Source organism: Hevea brasiliensis, chromosome 9, assembly GCF_030052815.1.
Source record: "Hevea brasiliensis isolate MT/VB/25A 57/8 chromosome 9, ASM3005281v1, whole genome shotgun sequence".
In the NCBI taxonomy this organism is placed as follows: Eukaryota; Viridiplantae; Streptophyta; class Magnoliopsida; order Malpighiales; family Euphorbiaceae; genus Hevea; species Hevea brasiliensis.
Window position 1 is genome coordinate 93,105,704 of NC_079501.1, and position 20,842 is coordinate 93,126,545.

The window sequence follows — 20,842 nt, forward strand, 5'->3', positions numbered from 1 at the left end:
AATTAAGAATTGTTATAAAAAAAATTATCATAATTTTGGAATAATCTTAAATTTTACAATTATTCAATATTATATAATAAGAAATCCAATAAAAAACATATTTAAAATCAATTAAGCAAATCTTTGCTCAAGATTTTATTCTCAATATCATTTTCTACATATACTAATAATAATATAAATTAAATAATTAAAAGAAACTCTAAATAAACATTTTGTATAAAATGTAATTTTTTTTTAAACCATTCAATAGGTGAGAAATTAAAAAAAAAAAAGTTAGAAAACTTAAGTTTTGACATTGTTCCGTGAATATTTAAATATAGTAAGTCTTTATTATTTTTAATTTATAATTATTTTTTGAAATTTATAATTTTTATCTAAAATATAAATATGTTCAATTTATTTAATTATAAAAAATTTATAAAAAATTAAAGAATTATATTAAAATTTCATTAAAAATATAAAATAGTTTGAGATAAATATTTTACATGAATAACATGTAATTTTTTTTAAACCATTAAATTGGTGGGTATATTGATAAATATATTCATACAAAGTGATTTTTATTATATTTAATTTGTAATTATTTTTAAATTTTGTAAAATTTTATCTAAGATATAAATATATTCAATTTATTTAATTTTATGATAATTATAAAACTATTATTATTGAATTTAACAATATTTGATCTATATTACAAAAATAAATTATATTAAATTCATTAAAAAAACTTAACTTTTTTTTTTCAAATCAAATAATGAAAATTTTAAAATTTTAAAATTTATTCACCTTACAATTCAAAGTTGATAATTTAGGGATAATAATATGGAATTAATGTATAATAAGTTTTTGTAATTAAAATAACATCAAAAATAAAAATAAATAGGAAAAATAAGATTTTTTTTTAGGAACATCAAAATTTATATGCCATTATAATTAAAATAATATATTTTATATAATATAATGTAAAATGTTAAATTCAATAATAATTTTTTGTCTTACCCATTTTGATAAGATTTTTTAATGGAAGATATGTTAATTAATTTGACTTTGATTGAATTTTTAATCTTTATTTAATTTTTCATTAATAATTTAATTATATTTTATAAAATATAAATAATAAATTTGTAATATTAATTTATAGACTTCTTATTAGATTAGTATTCCTAATAATGTAATTATATTTTATAAATACAAATAACATATTTGTAATATTAGTATATAGACTTTCTATTATATTAGTATTTTTAAATTTTATTCAATTAAGATTTTATATTAATTAATTAATTAATATTTTTTTATTCATTAAATTGAATAATTATATTAAATATATGAGGGTATTTTTGTTCATTTAAAACTTGACCCTCATCCGTGTGTGTATATACTAATTTTATTTTTTATTTTCACTTATTAATTTTTTTATTTAATTAATTATTTTTTATAAAATTTTATATTTAATTGGAGTTAAATATAAGTAAGATAAATAAATGATTTCAAATTTATATAAATTCTAAACTAAGAATTTTAAATTTATATAAACATTAAAATTAATTTAAATAATAAAAATATAATTATAATTAATTTAAAAATTAATTACATATAATCCTATATAAAATAACAAGAAATTAAAATAAAGTCCCTGGGCAAATGCCCATAGCTAGGCCTCTGAATTTACAAGGCTCAACAATACATTCAGAATTTGCAAGAATGGCCTAGCCCAAGAATTCATAACCCAACCCATTAGTTTCGTTAATTATGTTAATGCCCACGTGTCTTCGAATAATATCCAGAACACCCTCTTTGCAAAAATTACCACTTTCCCCAGCAGTCACGACACTATCACGAAGTTTATAAACCCTAATCAGAACTCCCAACGCTGTGTCATTGGCAACCTCGCACATCTCATCAATGGCGTTTCAAGTGGCGATTCTTACTCGAAACAAAACCCTAATCAAAACCTTTAGCTCCATCAAATGTATCTCCACCTTCACCTTCCTCTCCCAAGAACCCCAACTCGCCACTGAGCCAACCTACTCCGATCCCACGACGACGACGACCACCACCACCACCACTACTCCTCTACCTCCAAACCCAGCCACTGGCAGTCCACTCTACAATGAGAACTGGCGCAGCCCAATCTCAAACTCATCTCTTGGTCAGTCTTTAATCCCATTGGGCCGCAACCAACTAGCCTCTCTCGTCCATCCCATGTCTCAAAATCTCGATGTCAATTCTCTGTTGAATGTGTTCGCCGACTGGATGACCTCGCAGCGATGGCCCGATATTAAGGAACTTTTTGAATTCTGGATAAGGTCGCTGGACTCGAATGGCAAGCCTAATAAGCCGGATGTGGATTTGTATAATCATTATTTGAGGGCAAATTTGATGATGGGAGCTACTGCTGGGGATTTACTGGACTTGGTTGCTCAGATGGAGGAGTTTGCCTTGTTGCCTAACACAGCTTCCTTCAATTTGGTGCTCAAAGCTATGCATAAGGCCAAAGAGACTGAGGCTGCTGAGAAGTTGCTTCAAAGGTTAGTAATTTGAGCTTAGTAATTTGAGCTTTTATGCACTATTTATGTGCAATTGAGGTGTCTGATTCTCGTTGATTTAGAATTAGAATCGATAATTCTGATATGGTTCTCTTCACAAGTTATGGTTATTGGCTTTGTGATCACATATTGTTCAATATTTCAGGATGGAGCTTACGGGGAATGAATCGCGGCCTGATGATGAGTCTTATGATTTGGTTATTGATATGCTGTTTTCGGCGTACCAAATTGATGCTGCCTTGAAATATGTAGATAAGGGTTTGAAATATGGTTATACTATATCAATAAGAGTGTTTAATAATTGTATAAGTAGCTGTGTTAACAAAGGAAGACTGGATACTTTGGTGTCAATTATTGACAAGTGCAAGGTAATTGGGACTGATTAACTAATTGTTAAATCATTCTGGGGTGCATATACAAATATTTTTATGTGACTTTTTTTTGTGACTTTGTACATTTGTGCTGCGCATAGACAATGGATCAGAACAAAGCTCTTTGTCCAACTTGGAACATGTGCAACTTTATTGCAGAAGCTGCAATACGGGAGGATAATAACAAATTAGCATTTTATGCCTTAGAATTTATGGCCAAATGGATTGCCAGGGGTGAGAATGCAAGGCCTGCTGTTCTACTTTCTGTAGATGAAGGGCTGATCATATCCACACTTGGAACTGCTGGCAAGACATATAGTTCTACTCTCTTGGATGCATCATGGGAAGTTCTCCGTCACTCATTACGTCAAAAAAAGTCCCCTCAACCAGAATCTTATATTGGGAAAATATATGCCTATGCATCACTGGGGAATCTCCAGAAGGCTTTTAGTACTCTTCGTGAATTTGAGTCTGCTTATGGGAGTACGGACAAAGAAGCAGCAGGAGAATTGTTCTCACCATTTACTTCTTTATATCCTTTGGTTGTGGCATGCTCAAAGAAGGGTTTTGAGACTCTGGACCTGGTATTTATTTATATTAGCAAGTAACTAAATTTTGTATTATTTTGCAATCTTTCTACTTATATTTAAGTTTTTCAAATTCTGTTTATTGTCTTGAATATCTTAAATTGATTTTATTTATAGGTGAATTTATAGGTTGGTTATTCTAAGTGCAAGTTGAGATTGATGATTTGAAAAGGATGAGACAAAATTACTAATGATTTGAAAAGGATGGGACAAAATTACTACACTGCTATATTTTTCATTATGATAAACAATTTATTCAAATTTTAAAGCACCATGACTAAGATTTTATCAAATTATTAGGCCGTTTCACTCGTGTATGAGTTCTTTTATCCAAAATATTATGAAGTAAAGTATTTATGTTTTTCACTGTGAGCTATTAAAAGAAATATTTATATTGCCTGTTATTGGACTGATTTCCACTGCTATGTATGTTAAGGCTCTTGCATGGTCACATAACAGTTGTATTATACTTATGCCTCTCTGTGGTTACTGTATCTTATACAAGCAACTTAGTTTATCTTTAACTTTCTTTATAGTTGTCGAGAAACAGTTTTATCTTTGTTTTTGTTTGTAACTTTGATTTGTCATTGCGCTTCATCATGCACATTTTATTTGTTAACGTTGTTTGTTGAGCTTATCAGTTGACATATGGTTGTGCATTGGATTGCATGCTTTGTCATTGACATAGATTAATATTCAACTCAAGATTTTTGACACAATTGTTTTTGGCACAAATATTGTAATGTACAATTACCTGGGATCCTATTGTCAAAGCCTGTTCTTGGTTTTGACTGGTTTGGGAATTCTCGTGGCCTCTCAAGAGCAATGTTTTGTTGTTTTTATCAAAAACATCTGAGGAACCCACTGGAAGTGATCATCGCATTTGTGATTTCTATTGCTTTGTTCTAGGACTTGTTTCCCATTATTTTTGTTCACTTATTTATGCAAACTTTGTTGCTAATATTCATTGTTAAAATATGTCAGGTTTATTTTCAGTTGGAGAATTTGAGCCGTGCAGAAAGTCCATACAAGTCAGTTGCTGCTCTTAATTGTATAGTTTTAGGTTGTGCAAATGTATGGGACCTTGACCGTGCTTATCAAACTTTTGAGGCAATTGGCTCTTCCTTTGGATTGACTCCTGATATTCATTCGTACAATGCTCTTATGTATGCTTTTGGAAGGCTCAAGAAGGTGGATATTTTTTGTCACTCATCTTTTTCTCCCCCTCCCCAATAAATTAAAATAAAAATATGCACTCCAATTTGTTTGCTGGAATATGTACATAGCTTCACGATGTTGGACACAACATCCTTCTAGCTCTGCTTGCAATGAGGAATTTACTCAATTGGGAGATTGTCATTGTGTTGGTTATGGAAAATTAGGAAGAAATATAACATCATCGATAGTCATATTGAACAATTTGGACCTAGTTTGGTGTGAAACTGATATGAGGGAAACTGTGAAGAGACAAAATTATGCTCCTTTTTTTTTTTTTCCCTGACATATATGCCAATAAAAAAAAATACTATATAAGGGTTTCACTCTTAGTTAATGGTTGCATCTGCGTATGTATCACATGACACATGTACACACATGAGCCCATGTGATAAAGCGCACACCAACATAATTTACAAAATATGCTTAGAAGCTTTCTTATGAGCTGCTTGTTTGATATGCTCAGTTTGTTTCATGGTTAAAGTTCTGTTACTTTTCTCATCACAGACATTTGAGGCTGCAAGGGTGTTTGAGCATATGGTAAGCTTAGGGATCAAACCCAACTCAACATCATATTCCTTGCTTGTTGATAATCATCTCATCAATCGAGATGTGAAATCTGCTCTCTCTGTAATTGACGAGATGGTAAGTTCAACCTTTCTTCTCTTTGAATACTTATTGAGCAATTCTGTGATACTAGTCTCTTGGACTAATACGTTAGTAATGAATTTGCTGGTCAGGTGTCCGTAGGATTTGTCCCCTCAAAGGAAACACTAAAGAAGGTCAGAAGGCGTTGTGTCCGTGAGATGGACTATGACAATGATGATCGTTTGCACTCCTTGGCTAAACAGTTTAAAATTCGAATGGGTACTGAGACTCGTAGGGACATGCTGTTCAATCTTGATTATGGCACTGATTATGCTTGATAGGTAAATTCTGATAAAGAAAACCTGGCTGAAACACTGCATGTAAGTTTTTCAGTAGGGCTATAATAGTGTTTGCTCAAGTTCTATGAGATGAAATACCTCCCTCTTCATCATTTGTTGCCTTGATTTAGGAATCCTGCATTAATTTTTATTTGCTGATTTATCTTCATCTGTCTTTTTGCAGGTTGCTTATCATTCTTCTTGACAAAGTTTGCGCAGTTCGTATGTGCAGTTTGTATCGCATGAACACTTATTTTTAAACAAGAATTCATTCTTGTTTGTAAATTACTGTGTTGTACTCAATTTTGGGTTTTGGCAGCATGACTCTTAGGATCATAGCCTCCTATAGTCATAAGTTTATTTCACATTAAAATTATTTTCTACAAAAGCTGCAGGGGTGGTGAGATGATCCAAATAATGGTTACTAATAATTGTAGGACAGTCTTTATTATTTATTTAGGGTGGAAATTCTGCTTTAGGTGAGACCAGAACTGGGAAATGGCTTAAATGTCAGTTTCTTTCTTTACCCCTCGTTTGGAATTTGCCTGCTTTCTGTAAATGCTGATACTAATTTTGGGCAGTAAGGATTTTGTTTTGCAACTCATTTTTGTGGAGCTTATATTTTATTATTATTTTTTTCTAATGTGAATTGTTACTTTTCTTTTCATGCGAGGGAGGTTGCCTTATTGCAGTTTTGCAGGTTTTGCAGGAGAATTAGAACTTGGTTTAACAAGGGAAATGATGAGATGCCACGCCTAGAGCCAATTTGTCTATGGGATAGAGCTTTGGGAATAGGTTGGGTTGTATCCATTTCCATAGAAACCAGCAATGCAAAGAACTGAATCTTCTTAGAATTACTTTTAAGAAAAACATATTAGTTAAAGGCTTGTTAAAAATTAATTTAATGGAATGTGATATTAAGGCGTGTAAACTTCAATAACATTAAATTTCTATGCGACTTTCAATAATAGTTTCTAAGTTATTTTTTATTTATCAAAATAAAAATTATATTTTTATAAATTGATAGCTGTAGGTAAGCAAATTATAGGTTACTAAAGTGTCATTTGTAGTGGGGATACAAAATTATTTTTGGAATTTTCATTTGCTAATTTAATGTTTTAGGTTGAGTGATTTTTTGATATGGTAGTGAGTTTGTGTTTGATCACGCCTTAGTGTGCTTTCATGTGCAAGGTTATAATAGAGAGACAAATATATTATTGGAGTCTCATATATAAGCTTAAACTCTGAGGGATAGAGAAAATTTTAATAATAAAATATTATTTTTAATTAATTAAAATTTTTAATAAGGAAAAAATATATATTTTTTATAATTTGATATGTTAGTAAAAATAATTTTAAAATGGGCTAAAAGTCAATCGGAGATTTTATGTTAGGAAAAAGGGTCAACGGCCTAGGTAAAGGGAAGAAGAAACAGAACCGAGGAAGGGGGAAAAGAAATAGGTTTTTGGTAAATTGAGTTTTAGGAAGTACTTATATTACATAGATTGGGCTAGATGTTGATGTGAAGTTGGGCCAAGCCTGGAGAGAGTTGGCCTTTTTCTTCAATAACATGGGCTGAATAAAAGGCTTTTTTTATATAAATTGCTTTGGGTTTTTATCATACGAAAATCATTGAATTGAACCTTAAATAAAATTATTTATAAAAAATAATCTAATCAAATCATTTAAAATTAAAATTCAAATTAGAACAATTTAGTTTGGTTTTTTAATTATTACCCTAATGATATATAGCAATAAATAAACCTATGATGAGTTTATGATATCAAAAAAATGAATGACTCATACCTTTTTGGTTTACCAATTTGAAGAATTACATCAATTTAACGTGTGAAAAATAACCTTGGAAAAAAAAAAGTGAAGAATTACTACTATATATAAAAGCCCAATAGATACTTATTTGAAATGTAGAATTTTACAAAAAAATTAATTCAATTGATTTTTTTGTTAATTTTTATATTTAAAATAAAAGAAATTTATTTTTTTTATTTTAAAAGAAATAAAAATTCATTTTGATTTTATGAGAATTTAATTGAATTTTTTTCTTGTAAATAATTTAGAGGTGTTTGGTTTAATTTACAAGTCAATCAAATCTATTTATAAGTAGAAAGTCATTAGTATATTAGTGTTTGATTTGACTAATTACATTTAACATTCGATTTAAAATATATTTTTTAACTTACAAGTTAAATTAAAATTAAATAGTTAATTATTTGATAAAATTACTTTAAAATTACTTTTAAGTAGTTTAAGAGGGTGTTGGACTTGATTACTTAATTTAACTTTTAATTTAAAATATATTTTTAACTTATGAGATAATTTAAAAATATATAATTAATTGTCTGATAAAATTAATATATAATTAATTGTCTGATAAAATTAATTAAAATTAACTTATAAATAGTTTAAGTGTTTGATTAAAAGACACTTAAAATTAATTTAATTTATGAAAATGACCAAAAAGAGATATCATTGAATGTTATGATTGTTAAAATAAAGATAATATTGGTATTTTAAAAAATTATTAGGATAATCGAGTCTTTTACTTTATCAAAACATAATTTTAAAATAAGCGATAAGTCATAAGTAAGGGGCATCTTATGACTTCTGACTTCTGACTTATTTTAAGAAATTTTTTAATTTATAAATCAAATAAAATACTAATCTCCTTATAATTTTTAAGTTAAAAGTAAGTTTAACCAATTTATAAGTTAAATCAAATACTCTATAAATTTTGATTAAAAAGTACTTAAAAATAATTTAATTGGTTAAAATTATAAAAAATAATATGTAATTAAGTATTGTAGTTGTTAAAATGAGGATAATGTTGATATTTTTAAAAATTATTAGGACAATATAGTATTTTACTGGATCAAAAAGTATTAAAATAAGTAAATAAGTGATACCCTTACTCATAATCTTTTTACTTATTTTAAATAGATTTTTTTAATTTATAAGTCAAATCAAATAATAATCTACTTATAACTTTATATTTATAAGTAGGTTTAACTAATTTATAAATTAAATCAAATATCTACTTAGTTTATAAGTTAAAAACAAAAAACTATTTATACTAAGGCTCAAAAAAAAAAACTATATAAGTTAAAAAATAATTTTTTATATTTTTTAGTGCTTGGGTACTAAAAAAATTATTCAACGGAAAATATTTTTCTGTTTAGAGGGAAAACTAATTAATTTTTAAGGAAAATGACTTTCATTTTAAAAAAAAAAAATTATTTTCCGTTTTCTAAAATTTGATAATCTTATTAAAAAATAAACACACTTATACATACATAAAATAAATATATATTATTAATTTAATATTACAAATAAATAATAAAAAATATTTTTATGAAAAATATTTTTTTAAAAAATATTTTCTATACAAATTATTTTTCATAAAATAAATAAAGTCTAAATCGGAAATCATAAGCAAATACCTTATTTATGACTTATTTACTTACTTTAAAATTATTCATCGACTAAATAAAAAATTATATTATTTTAATAATTTTTAAAAATATTAACATTATCTTCATTTGGATAATTATATATTTAATTTTATAATTTTAATTAATTAAATTATTTTTAAACACTTTTTAACTAAATATTTAAAGTATTTAAAATTATTTTTTAATAATTTTATTAAATAAATAATTAATTATTTTTAATTTAATTCATAAATTAACAAATATATTTTAAATTAAAAAATAAAAATAGTAACTAAACCAAACACATCCAAAGGAATCCACGATGACTAATTTGGGCAAAAGAGGCCCAAACATTTCAACAACATCGTTTCCAGTCCCTTTGAGATCAAAACGCTAAACCCTCACCCAAGGAAAACAGAAAACGCTTTCCATTTACCAGTTTTCAACTTCAATTTTCATGGTTATTGAAAGCTTATTTTAACGCAACAAAATCAAGTTTTCGTCTCTGAGAGAGAGAGAGGGGCAGCGAAACCTTCCAGAAAATGGAGGCTGCTGGTAATGGCAAAGAGAGAGAAGAAGAAGAACAGGATGGCATGTCCGTACATTCTCCTTGTAAAGCTCCTCCTTCTTCTGCTTCCTCTCTCCCTAAGGTCTCTCTCTTTCTCTCTCTGTTTTGTGTGTATATATATATATATATATATATATATATATATATATATATATATGTTGGCATTTTTTCTTTCTTGGAGTTAACGGATATTTTGGGTTTGTTTTGGTTAATTAGGAGCAATCACAGGATGAATTGGAGCTTAGACTATTAGAAGCTCTTGAAATTTATCCTCCGGTCAAACTACAAGGCAGGTTCTTTCTGAATCCTCTTTAATCTTCAATTTTGTTTTCTTGTTGATGGTATCAGTTTGCTTGATCAATTGAATTTGGTATATTCAACACCCAAAATTTACAACCAAACTCTACGCCCAAAATTTACAACCAAACTCTTTATCATGTTGGTAATTGCAAAGAAAATTCATAGGTGGCAATTAGTGCATTTGAATTATTTTTCAGAAAACTGATATGCTTAAAAGTGTAATTTTTTTTGTTCTCCTGTGATCATTGATGCCAATTCATATTATGTCATGAAAACCCAGATTCCTAGAACTTCTATACCTGGATAATTGTTTTTTTAGGAGGGAGAAATTTTGAAGCTTAATTAAGTAGAGCTGGGTTTACTGGGTTTTATTTATTTATCTATTTGTTTATTTATTTATGGTTTTGGGTTATAAGTTTCATTATTCATTTTTGTCTCTACTAGACTCTAGAGTATGTCAAGCAATTTCAGTTGAGTTGCTGAAAATGTGGTTTTTGTCATTACTTATCAGTCAATTTTTAGGTTCAAGGTCTGCATTTATTTGTCTAAATCCTAAGCGTTCCATTTAAAGCTTTCCTGTATTGTTTTTGAGAATAGGAACAAATGAGTTCATGCTTATTTTTCCAGATTGATCTAGAATCATTAGGTGACTTCTCTAGTATTAAATATGTTTTAATGTCTGTCGTAGGAAGCAGACTCTTTCCACAGTTCGTTTGCATCTTAATATTCTTTTTATTTATCTTATCTATATCTAGGACTGTATAATATGTCTATTCAAAAATTTGATAATCACCACAAATACTTTTCATGCAGGCATGCATCGCCACTTTGTTCTTTATGGTCTAATGGAATTTCTGCGTAGAAGGTTGTTTTTGCTTCAGAACCCTGTTTCCTTTTTCCTTTTGCTGGTTTTTGAATTAAAGATTTCACTAAAATTGCTGTTTCTATTCCATATTGTTAATACCTTCATGACTTCATCACAGCTTTGATCGATATTTTTCGCCTGATGAGGTTTTGCAGTTGCTGGACCGTTTCTACAACATAGAAATGCTGGTATTTTACAATTTTGATTATATTTTTCATTTTATTTTCTTGTCAATTAAAAGTATTATATCTATGTGGTTAGATGATGGATGTAATAACTAATAGACAATATTGATCACACAGTATTTGGAATTAATTAATAATTATTAATCAGATGGAGCAAAGACCAGGAGCTGAGATTTTGGGAAGTCTCACCTTTCAATAGTTTTGTATGAAGTGGTTGTTCTCAAAAGTTTCGAACATGCATCTTTATGGTTGCATGCCTAAACTCAGAATTGCACAGTATCTTTTGAAACACTAAAATTACAATGCCAAAATTTCTACTTTTGCTTTCTAAATATTATCTGTATTTCTTTTATAGAAAGAGCAGATGCAGTTTATTTGTTGATATTGGTTTTTTTTTACCGTGTTTCAGAAACCAGATGATGAAGAGTCAGAAATCCTGAGTCATGAAGAAGATTTTGCCTTGCCTCAAAGTTATTTTGTTAAGGAAGAGTAATAGCTCACAATTCTGTCATGTGTCATTTCTGGACTGACTCATTCTTGCTTGTGTTCTCAAAATGTTGGGGGCAAAGCTTGAGAGAAGATGCATATTGCTTAGAATCTCAGAATTTCTCTCTTTTTTTTTTTTTTTTTTTTTAATTGTTCTGGTTGTGATCTTTCTCAATCATAGCTGTCACGTGACTTTCCACATGCTTATTTGGGAAGAGAAATTTGTAAATACAAAGTACAGATGAGCTGTGTTGCTTACAGTTAAGTAGGTTGTCTGAACATCATTCATAAAGTGCTACCAGTTTGTATGGTTTGGATCATCAACTTATATGTGAGGACATTAAGTCCTCTGATGGTGAGGAAAATCAGGTTTCTTTACTGTACCTTATATAGTAAACTAATTCCAGAAAATTTTCTTCTCTTATCTTTTCTCAGGAGTGGATGGAAGCTCTAGCTCTGATTCTTTTCTAATACAAGGGCTTGTTTTAGTTAGATATCTACTATATAACAACCAGTGGTTGACACCAATGACCTACCCTGATTCATACTAGTCTGATTTTATTGAGGTGTTTTTGTAATTGTGGAAGTCTTAAATTTGAGTTGATGTTGAAGTCAAATGAACAAAATAGAAGAAAAAAATCTTGCAGAAGGCCACAAATTATCACAATTATATTACAAATTTTTTTTTTTTTTCATTTTTTTGAAGTATTGCATAATAATTTCATTGTCAATATTTGTAAATATATCTCATCAATATAAATGTAATCTTAGAAAGTGTTTGGTAGAAGGTTAAAAAAATTTAAGATTAAGGCTCTATTTATTTTACAAAAAATAATTTATAAATAAAAAATAATTTTCACGTAAATTGTTTTAAAAAAATGATTTTAATAAAAATATTTTCTATTATTTGATTATAATATTAATCTATTGGTATCTGTTTATATCATATATGAATAATTGTTTTCTCATTTCAAAAAAATTGTACAAATTTAAAATTGCAAATATCATTTTAATAAAAGGTTTATACATGGAACAATATTTAATAAATGTAAAGCAAGGAAAAAAGAAAAATAAAAAATTTTGTTTTAAAATTGGGGAAAAAGGAACAAATAGACAAAATAAAAAAAGAGAAATTATAATATATTTTGAAAGTAATATTCTTGAAACACATGATTACGAGAGATAATGTATATGTACTAAGAACACTAAATAATCTCTCCATAAGAAAATAGAAATGATAAAAGGAAGAGAATTGATCAATCTATCATCAGGCTTTGGAAGACCACAACACCACTATAACATCATGGAGCGTCTACTTCATTTGATCAAACTCAATCTCCTCGCAAGAAAAAGCTAATAAAAAGAAGCCACTTCTGCAAAGTACTCTAGCCTGCCCTTGCCATGTGCAGGAAGGATTCTCAATTTTATCAATGCTGGCTCTGCAAAGAGGCAAGACTTTTAACACTATGAATAAAAAAAAATTAGAAATATTGTTCATATACAAAGAAATTATGCAAGAACTCACCTCTCCTTCTGCAGGCTTGGATTCTTCATTTTTAAAGTTATCCTCACCTACATGGATGCAAATTCTCTTAGATAAAACATACAAATTAACTGAACTTACGGAAATTCCCAATAATAGCCATATAAGATTAGGAAAATGAGTAGAGTATCCGTAAAAATCAGTCCTATTAATAATTTCAATATTTGATTCCGACTCGAACTCAATTAAAATTCATCATAAACTATTTGTACATGTCTTACACCCAATTATCAATATCCAAATATTAGTTGAATTCATTTAATTTCATATTTTTCATGACAGAGTTTGGTCGAATCGAGTAGTCAAAAGTACACAACTCGTTGCTATCCCTGTACAAGACTAGTATAGGGAGTTCCTTTGTAGAGTTTAAACCATACCTCCATCTTCAGGCAAGTCAGAAGTCCAGAGAGTGAGGTTATCTCTCAATAACTGCATAATCAGAGTGCTGTCCTTGTATGATTCCTCACTCAAGGTGTCCAATTCTGCAATTGCCTCATCAAAAGCTTGTTTTGCCAAATGGCAAGCCCTGCAAGTTTCATTGACAGCAAACGTCTCATCAATATCATTGTTAATGCAACAAATTATCTACCAATTCAATAATCTTGAACAGATTAAGGAAGAGATAATTAATCTACATACCTCTCAGGAGAATTCATGATCTCATAGTAGAAAACAGAGAAATTAAGCGCAAGACCAAGACGAATTGGGTGAGTTGAAGGCAGGTCTGTGTTTGCAGTGGCAGAAGCAGCCTAAACAGAAATAGCAACGAGAATGCACTTCAATTAAATCAAATTCACACAGTGTATCTATATCAGGAAAATAAAAGGAAACATGCCTCATAACCCTTAAGTGATTGCTCAGCTGCCTCCTTCCTATCCTGATCAGTCTTGAATTCAGCTAGATAGCGATAGTAGTCACCCTTCCTGAATTCATTAATGCCATGACACAATATAGCAGTAAACAACAAAAGCCTTAAAATCCCTACAAGTGGAGTATCAATTAATATTGCACTGTAGTCGTCTCCTAGTTGAAACCAATTAATTTAAGAATCTTGTAATGTATTTAATAACTGAGAAATTAATGATAAAAAAATGAACCAAGTCTAATTCTTCCTTCAAACGCTAACTCAAGCTAACTTAAGGAGGGAGAATTGATCATGCGGCACATTACCCACTTACCAAATCCATCTGGATTCTTAACACATCCCTCAAACACCTGGAGTGTGCTTATGCAAGGAGCAATAACGATTAGGAGTCTTCCATACTATGATAAAAAAAAAAAATAGATCGAGCCTAACTCATCCTAAAATCAAGCTTAATTGGAATGATTGCCCAAATCTTTTTGAGTGATATATCCACATAGCTAATATACTTAACAATTAATAAAGCAGATGTAGAGAAGGAGATTGAGATGACTCACATCTTGTAGTAGAAAACAGTAGCTTCCCCAGAGGTGGAAGAGGGGATAAGATGCTTATCTATAATGGAGAGAATGTCATTGCAGATGTTAGCGAGTTCCTCCTCAACCTTCTGACGATAACCCTTAATGAGTTTAACATAATTCTCATTTCCTTTAGACTCTTCCTTCTGTTCAATGGAAGACATAATTCGCCAAGAAGCTCTCCTAGCACCAATAACATTTTTGTAACCCACAGAGAGGAGGTTCCTCTCCTCCACAGTGAGCTCACAATCAAGCCTTGCAACACTTTTCATACACTCTACCATTTCTGTATCATCATTAATCAAACAGAAATTTAGAGAAAGAAATTAATAAAGATGGGAAATTAAAGAATATTAGATGGTGCATGCATGCCTTCGTAACGCTCGGCCTGTTCGGCGAGCTTGGCCATGTAAACATGAGTGTCTCGTTCCTTCTCGGCGGACATGTTTGAGAGTGAGGGAGTGATCAGAGGTGTGAAAAGCGAGGAAAAGAGAGAGAGAAGGCTTAAATAAATGTAAGGGAAAGAGAGAGAGAGAGGCGTGCGAGGAGGAAGACCGTTGCTTCGCTTTCAACTTCCGTCGAAGAAAACCGCGCTTTTCGTTCTTTTTCTGTTTATTTTTGGCTTTCATGATCCGCTCCTTTTGGGATTATTTTATTTTATTTTTTAAAATTTAAAAGGAAATTGAATATTTTATAATTTAAAAATATAACAAAAATTATAGTTTATATTCTTTATTTTAATGAAAAATAAATTAATTTTGAGACATATTTTTATTAACAGGATAATTATTTTATTAAAAATTCACTATTAATTAATTATAAATGCAATCAGTCAATCTAAATTCATAAAAAAAATAAAATAAAATTGTAACAAATAATAAAATTATAAAATTAAAATGTTATTAAAAAAAAACTGAAGAAATGGTTGGAAACATCTGAAAAAGATAAGATGAGTGAAAGACTTATAAGCGAGAACGATTTATAAATCTATTGTCTTAACATTTTAGATTGAATTTAGTGTCAAACTCATGAAAGACCCACAAAAAAAAAAAAAAAAAAATCTCCTTAGGCACTTTGGACTTCTCAGATTTGATATCGGAGCCAATAGTTTGATAAGTATAGAGACAATAGTAAGCGATTTCTGTGGTGCTCTAACATGTGGATAAATAGAGCAGGAAAGCATTCCTTTGGAGAAGATCATGCCAACGTGTGCATAGGTATATATTTGACATGTTAATTACATATGAGTAAAGGTATTTGTCTTCCATCCTTTTTTTTAAAAAATTCCCTATACCATAAATGTAATTGTTTATTTTAATATTTATAAATTAAAGTTTAATTTATGGGTGTCATTATTTTCTATTTCATCCTTTTTTATTTTTAAAAACTTTATTCAATTTTTTTTAATTACATTGTCACGACCCAAGCTATGGGCCAGATCGGCACTAGGACCTGAGCTAGTCTAAAGCCCCCAAGGCCCGTAGTAAGCCTAACTATTTCTTAACTCAATCCAAAGGCCCATTTTAAGCCCAATTTCAAGAATTTAACCGGACAGAGTCCGGCTATAACATGGACCATACAACGGGGAGTTTTTGACTCACTCGACCTGTAAGCACAATATATAACAAATTGGAGAGTTTAGCTCACCCTCCACATACTCATCATGTCATAAAATCAAATGGAAGCTCAGCTCCTTCATCCAATCCAATCACACGCACACATACATTTAATGTTCTTACAAATTCAACATAATATTATATTACAGTCCCAAATTGATTAAAATATTCCTGACACATGCGGAGTCTAGAATTTAGTAAAATTATATAAGCATAACAGATAGTAATAGATTGCCTACGAAGGAGAGAGGCAGGTTAGAACTTAACAAAAAATCTCCTGTATCCTAGAAAAATAAGGTGAACATGAGTGAGCATTCGACTCAGAAAGTAAAATACAGATTTTAACCATAATTTCTATAGCTATCTAAAGCTAATGCATCCTGAAGAGTGGAATGCAACACCATCATAATTTTCATACAAATCACATTATAACAACAAAAAGGTAATTTAGAGCACTCACACACCCAATAATGTTCAAACAGTACATATATGGGAGCTGATCCCTTATACAGCTTTCTTAATCCAACCTCTGCTAGCGAGTATCTCTCAAGCCGGACTTTCGCTTAATAAACCAAATGCGAGGGCCAGCAAGATCATCTCGAGCTGTGCCTACCCCGACATATCCATAAAGGATCGGGTCCCAACGAGTCAAGCTCTAGCCACGTCTACCCATCCTATCCATAACCAATGCCACACCACATGCACGCCAACACACGCACACTGCTTCAAATTTCCATAAAACAACATCCATAAACATTTCCTCAACCAAAGATGTAACATAAAATGTGCCTAGTATTTAATAACATAAATATATTTATAGATGATGCATGGACATGCCTTGAATATATAATAATATTGAAATTATAATTAAAATCAATATTCTACTCACAGACTTGAACCGAGGTCACTGCGGTGGCTGGACGGAGAAGGAAGACTGTCCCGGCTTACCTGACAATTTTATTGTAATTACTTAATAAATTTGACTCAATACAAGTTTAAAAAGGACCAAAGACACCCTAAGTCATGCAAAAAATCTAGCAGAGTCTCCCCTATACCTATGACCTATCCAATCTGTAAAAGGGTTCAAAATACACTTCTATATCCACGAGTCACACAACCACGGCTCAATCACATCACATGGCCCCTCTGGGCCCATCCAAACAATCAACAACTATAATTTAAAAAATTACCATTTAGTCCCTACAATTAACCCTTTTTCAAAAGCTATCCAAATGATCTCTAAAAATTCTAGAATTTTGCCCCGCGGTCCTTAATAATATTATTAAGCTAATGCTAAAGAAATTATAATTTTTTAAGCTACTCATGAATATTTTATGGAATTTTATTCCAAAACCCAGCACTATAAAATTGAAGAAACTCAGAGTTTGGGTTTACCTACACTAATTCTGACGCTTGGAATGTGTCTGGGGCGTTTGAAAATGGTGGGGAAGCCTATAACTTTGACCTGATTTAGAAGTGATTCCAGTAGTTTATCTGCTCAGCTCGAAATTGTAGATCCAGGCCACGGTTGAATTACTACGAAACGAAAGTATCTACGCAAAGCCCACAACACCAGGGGTTAGACTAAAATATTTATATTTACATATAAAATAATTATTTGAAAATTAGGGATGTTACATTCTCCCCCCCTTACAGAAAATTCATCCTCGAATTACACAAGACAGAATAAAGAATTACAAGATTACACAGTGGACAAGTACGAGTACTTATTGCACATGTCCTGCTCTAACTCCCAGGTACACTATTCTACCGATTGGCTCCTCCACAAAACCTTAACCATGGGGATCTGTTTTGACCATAGCTACCTCATCTAAAAGTCCACTATGGCTATTGGCTACTTCTCAAAGGTTAGGTTTTCCTTCAACTCCACTGTATCGGGTTGTAACACATGGGAAGGATTAGGTATGTACTTCCTAAGTATGGAAATGTGGAACACTGGGTAGACGTGAGAAAGGCTTGGTGGTAACTCCAACTAGTCAGCAACTTTTCCAACTCTATCAATGATCTCAAAAGGTCCTATGTATCTAGGTGGCAGCTTGCCTTCCTTCCCAAACCTTATGACTCCTTTTATTGGGGAGACCTTTAGGAATATATAGTCACCCACTACAAACTCTACATCCTTTCTCCTAGGATCCACATAGCTCTTTTGCCTGCTGTAGTATCCTAGCTATCATCGTTATTTCACAGCGAAACTCATACCTCAAACCACTCCTTAATCTTTTTCTGACATCTTCAGTACTCACTATACCTCCGCCGTGTTTGACTTGATATCTCATAACTTCCATCAGCTTTGGTGCTTGCCTCTCCTTCATTGTGCCCTAACGTATCTCTTAGTGACTTTAGTCCCCATACCTCTGTTTCAACAATATCTGCTTCTTACAGACATGACTTTTGTTCCTTATCCTATAGTATCCTATGAGATGCTTTCCTGTAACACCTATCATAGGTATCTTGTTCAACATCTTTACTTGTTCTATGGACCCATTGGTCAACACCGATGCATCTTCTCATTCCGATGATACTTTGAATTCCCAATTTACTTGTGTCATTACTAAGATCCTCAAATCAAGCCCTGTCCATTGTATGTAACTAGCTTTGTAGAGCTCTATCCAAGTGTTAAGCATTCATATTCTATCTATTAATAGTAGAAAGTGGGTTAGGCCTCTTCTCTAACCTAACAAAAGTCTATGTATTCCTAAGCCATCCAATCAAAACAACTTATCATATCTTAATCATTTTCTGAAAAGAAAGTTACTTGCCTTTTGCTTGAAATTTCTTACTATCTGACGTGCTTCCTAACACATTGGTACTTAAATCGAGGCTCCATTATTCCTTTGTCTTACCATTTCACCATAATTTGTTTTAAACATCCCTTAGTGTGTCCCTAGCATACTTATTCCTTCTTATTCTCATCATTGTAACCAACTCTACTGAGCTTTTCACCTATCCTTTGGATCTTATCCACTTTCTTTCTTTTTTTTTTTTTTCTTTGTTTCTTCTAGTGTTGATATCTTTCCAACTTATTGTACTTATTCTTTAACCTTTGTCCTCTCTCACCCTTATGCCTTTCCTTTAAAGATATTAATCCCAACATCTACTTTGACTTTCTTTTTATCTCTTAGTCCTATCTTGATTACTAGTTCTATTACTTCTGGGATTATAACCTTGCGATTGGATCCTATCAACACATCTTTCACATTATGTAACACTTGTAATTGACCCTAGAAATTTTTTTTTTGTCTCCTTTCCTAAGTTAACGATTAGAACATAATCATTCCCTACTACCCTTTGTAGGAAATTGCTCATCATAGTTAGATAGGAGCCCTTGAAACTATAAGTTGCAGCTGAACTAACATGGCTATGGGAAATGTATGCTAGGCTATAATTTCGGTTACGTGTTCATTCTCCTTAATGCAACCACACATACTGCCCACGGCTCTCCAGACTTCGACCTTAAAGTTACCCATCAGCAACAATTTCATCCACTAAAACTTATTCACAGCTAGATCTTCCTCTAACTTATAGTTCAGAAGGGTTGCGAGCCCTGGTGACTAACTTGACTTAATTCCAGTCACTACTCTGATCGTTCTTTTATACATAACATCAGGTACAAGCTTACCGTCATTTTCTTTTTAAGAAGAATGTGTACAGACTGGTGCCTATCAGGTTCTTAAATACTAGGTCATCACAACATTATTTCCCTTGTTTATGTAGACTTTTAGAGCCAAAGGTACGATTTAAACTTGAAGAGAGAGAAATCTCCTCCTACTAACATCAACACACCATTCATGTCTCTTGGTCTTTGCCTTGAAATTTCATCATCTTTATATAAGATATCAACTACAGCAATCCTTCTATTGTACCATCGATTTGCTTGATATATCATCTTAAGATTTTTTATTTCCACTTGTACTCCATTTCTACCTTTTTATGCCTACCTTAACTCTTTTACATCCCTATATTTTACAGTATTTAAGAAAATAGCTCTCACTAATAAACTTTTCCAAAATGGATTCCAATCATGTTTACTATCATAACTCTTATCCTTGTACTTTTTAGTGACTTGTGACTCTCACTCATACATATTTCTTTCTACTCTATCTCCTTCTGTCGTTCTGTCACTCATTTTCATTCATGTTTCCTTATAAAGTGACCCTATTGGTCATACTAAAAATGCTTACCTAATCCTTGATCGCAGACCCCATAATTGCTATCTCACCACCTCTACTCAAGTCCTGAGCCTATGTGCCATTTTCCACCATCCTTTTTGTTTGTCATGCCTATTTGAACCATTAGGATTACTTTTATTTAACTTACTACTTATTAATTCACTCATTTGCCTGATAGGATAGTTTAAGACACCATTGCACATCCTATAACTTTTACTTGCTCTGGTTGCATTCCTCAACTAACTTTTCTCATACTGTTAGAAGTCTAAATGGACTTATCCCATTGCTACCTACTCTATCTTGGAAATAGGAATAGACAGAGTTTGATCTATATCCTGTAACTCTGAACCCCATCTTTTGGCTCCTGATGTTAGTAGTATGCCCTAGAGCATATCATTTAATATGTATCTTGTACATGTTTTATTAATAAAACGCATTTTTACTTTTTCGTTTACATAATATATTTATGTGTAATAGAAAAGGTCCATTGATATGTTATTAGAAATTCTATTCTTAAGTTGTTAAGAATATGAGTGACAGTATTTCTAGCAC

At 31.0% G+C, this 20,842-nt stretch overlaps 3 protein-coding genes across 4 annotated transcripts; 2 read left to right on the forward strand and 1 right to left on the reverse strand.

Moving 5' to 3' along the window:
* Window positions 1-1,803: 1,803 nt before the first annotated feature.
* LOC110650547 (pentatricopeptide repeat-containing protein At1g26460, mitochondrial) lies at window positions 1,804-6,252 on the forward strand. 2 transcript variants are annotated; one of them, XM_021805553.2, is made up of 7 exons: window positions 1,804-2,531; window positions 2,695-2,917; window positions 3,022-3,504; window positions 4,492-4,698; window positions 5,230-5,367; window positions 5,463-5,690; window positions 5,833-6,252. In XM_021805553.2, exons 1-6 carry the CDS (start codon window positions 1,906-1,908, stop codon window positions 5,646-5,648), a joined length of 1,863 nt encoding a protein of 620 aa, XP_021661245.2. In that variant the 5' UTR covers window positions 1,804-1,905; the 3' UTR covers window positions 5,649-5,690; window positions 5,833-6,252. The 2 variants fall into 2 exon arrangements, with proteins under 2 accessions (XP_021661245.2, XP_021661244.2); XM_021805552.2 differs by having other exon boundaries at window positions 1,805-2,531; window positions 5,463-5,651.
* A 3,200-nt stretch (window positions 6,253-9,452) lies between these two features.
* Window positions 9,453-11,575, forward strand: LOC110650548 (uncharacterized). The gene is made up of 5 exons (XM_021805555.2): window positions 9,453-9,747; window positions 9,882-9,954; window positions 10,779-10,830; window positions 10,949-11,018; window positions 11,425-11,575. Exons 1-5 carry the CDS (start codon window positions 9,640-9,642, stop codon window positions 11,506-11,508), a joined length of 387 nt encoding a protein of 128 aa, XP_021661247.2. The 5' UTR covers window positions 9,453-9,639; the 3' UTR covers window positions 11,509-11,575.
* A 1,067-nt stretch (window positions 11,576-12,642) lies between these two features.
* LOC110650549 (14-3-3-like protein GF14 iota) lies at window positions 12,643-15,067 on the reverse strand. Its single transcript, XM_021805556.2, has 7 exons — window positions 14,857-15,067; window positions 14,464-14,770; window positions 13,880-13,967; window positions 13,684-13,793; window positions 13,422-13,570; window positions 13,027-13,073; window positions 12,643-12,940 (listed from the first exon to the last, which is right to left on the reverse strand). The coding sequence occupies exons 1-7, from the start codon at window positions 14,927-14,929 to the stop codon at window positions 12,929-12,931; spliced, it is 786 nt and encodes a 261-aa protein (XP_021661248.1). The 5' UTR covers window positions 14,930-15,067; the 3' UTR covers window positions 12,643-12,928.
* Window positions 15,068-20,842: the final 5,775 nt, after the last annotated feature.

What these genes read in the sequence shown, in the direction of transcription:
- LOC110650549 (XM_021805556.2), bottom strand. Translation starts at nt 14,929, where the DNA reads ATGTCCGCCGAGAAGGAACGAGACACTCATGTTTACATGGCCAAGCTC. An exon ending in ACAGGCCGAGCGTTACGAAG is followed by an intron (nt 14,771 to 14,856) that starts GCATGCATGCAC and finishes ATGATGATACAG; the next exon opens with AAATGGTAGAGTGTATGAAA. An exon ending in TGACTTGCCTGAAGATGGAG is followed by an intron (nt 13,074 to 13,421) that starts GTATGGTTTAAA and finishes GCATCCATGTAG; the next exon opens with GTGAGGATAACTTTAAAAAT.
- LOC110650547 (XM_021805553.2), top strand. Translation starts at nt 1,906, where the DNA reads ATGGCGTTTCAAGTGGCGATTCTTACTCGAAACAAAACCCTAATCAAA. An exon ending in CTTTTGGAAGGCTCAAGAAG is followed by an intron (nt 4,699 to 5,229) that starts GTGGATATTTTT and finishes TTCTCATCACAG; the next exon opens with ACATTTGAGGCTGCAAGGGT. An exon ending in TCTCTGTAATTGACGAGATG is followed by an intron (nt 5,368 to 5,462) that starts GTAAGTTCAACC and finishes TTTGCTGGTCAG; the next exon opens with GTGTCCGTAGGATTTGTCCC.
- LOC110650548 (XM_021805555.2), top strand. Translation starts at nt 9,640, where the DNA reads ATGGAGGCTGCTGGTAATGGCAAAGAGAGAGAAGAAGAAGAACAGGAT. An exon ending in CTGCTTCCTCTCTCCCTAAG is followed by an intron (nt 9,748 to 9,881) that starts GTCTCTCTCTTT and finishes TTGGTTAATTAG; the next exon opens with GAGCAATCACAGGATGAATT. An exon ending in ATGGAATTTCTGCGTAGAAG is followed by an intron (nt 10,831 to 10,948) that starts GTTGTTTTTGCT and finishes ACTTCATCACAG; the next exon opens with CTTTGATCGATATTTTTCGC.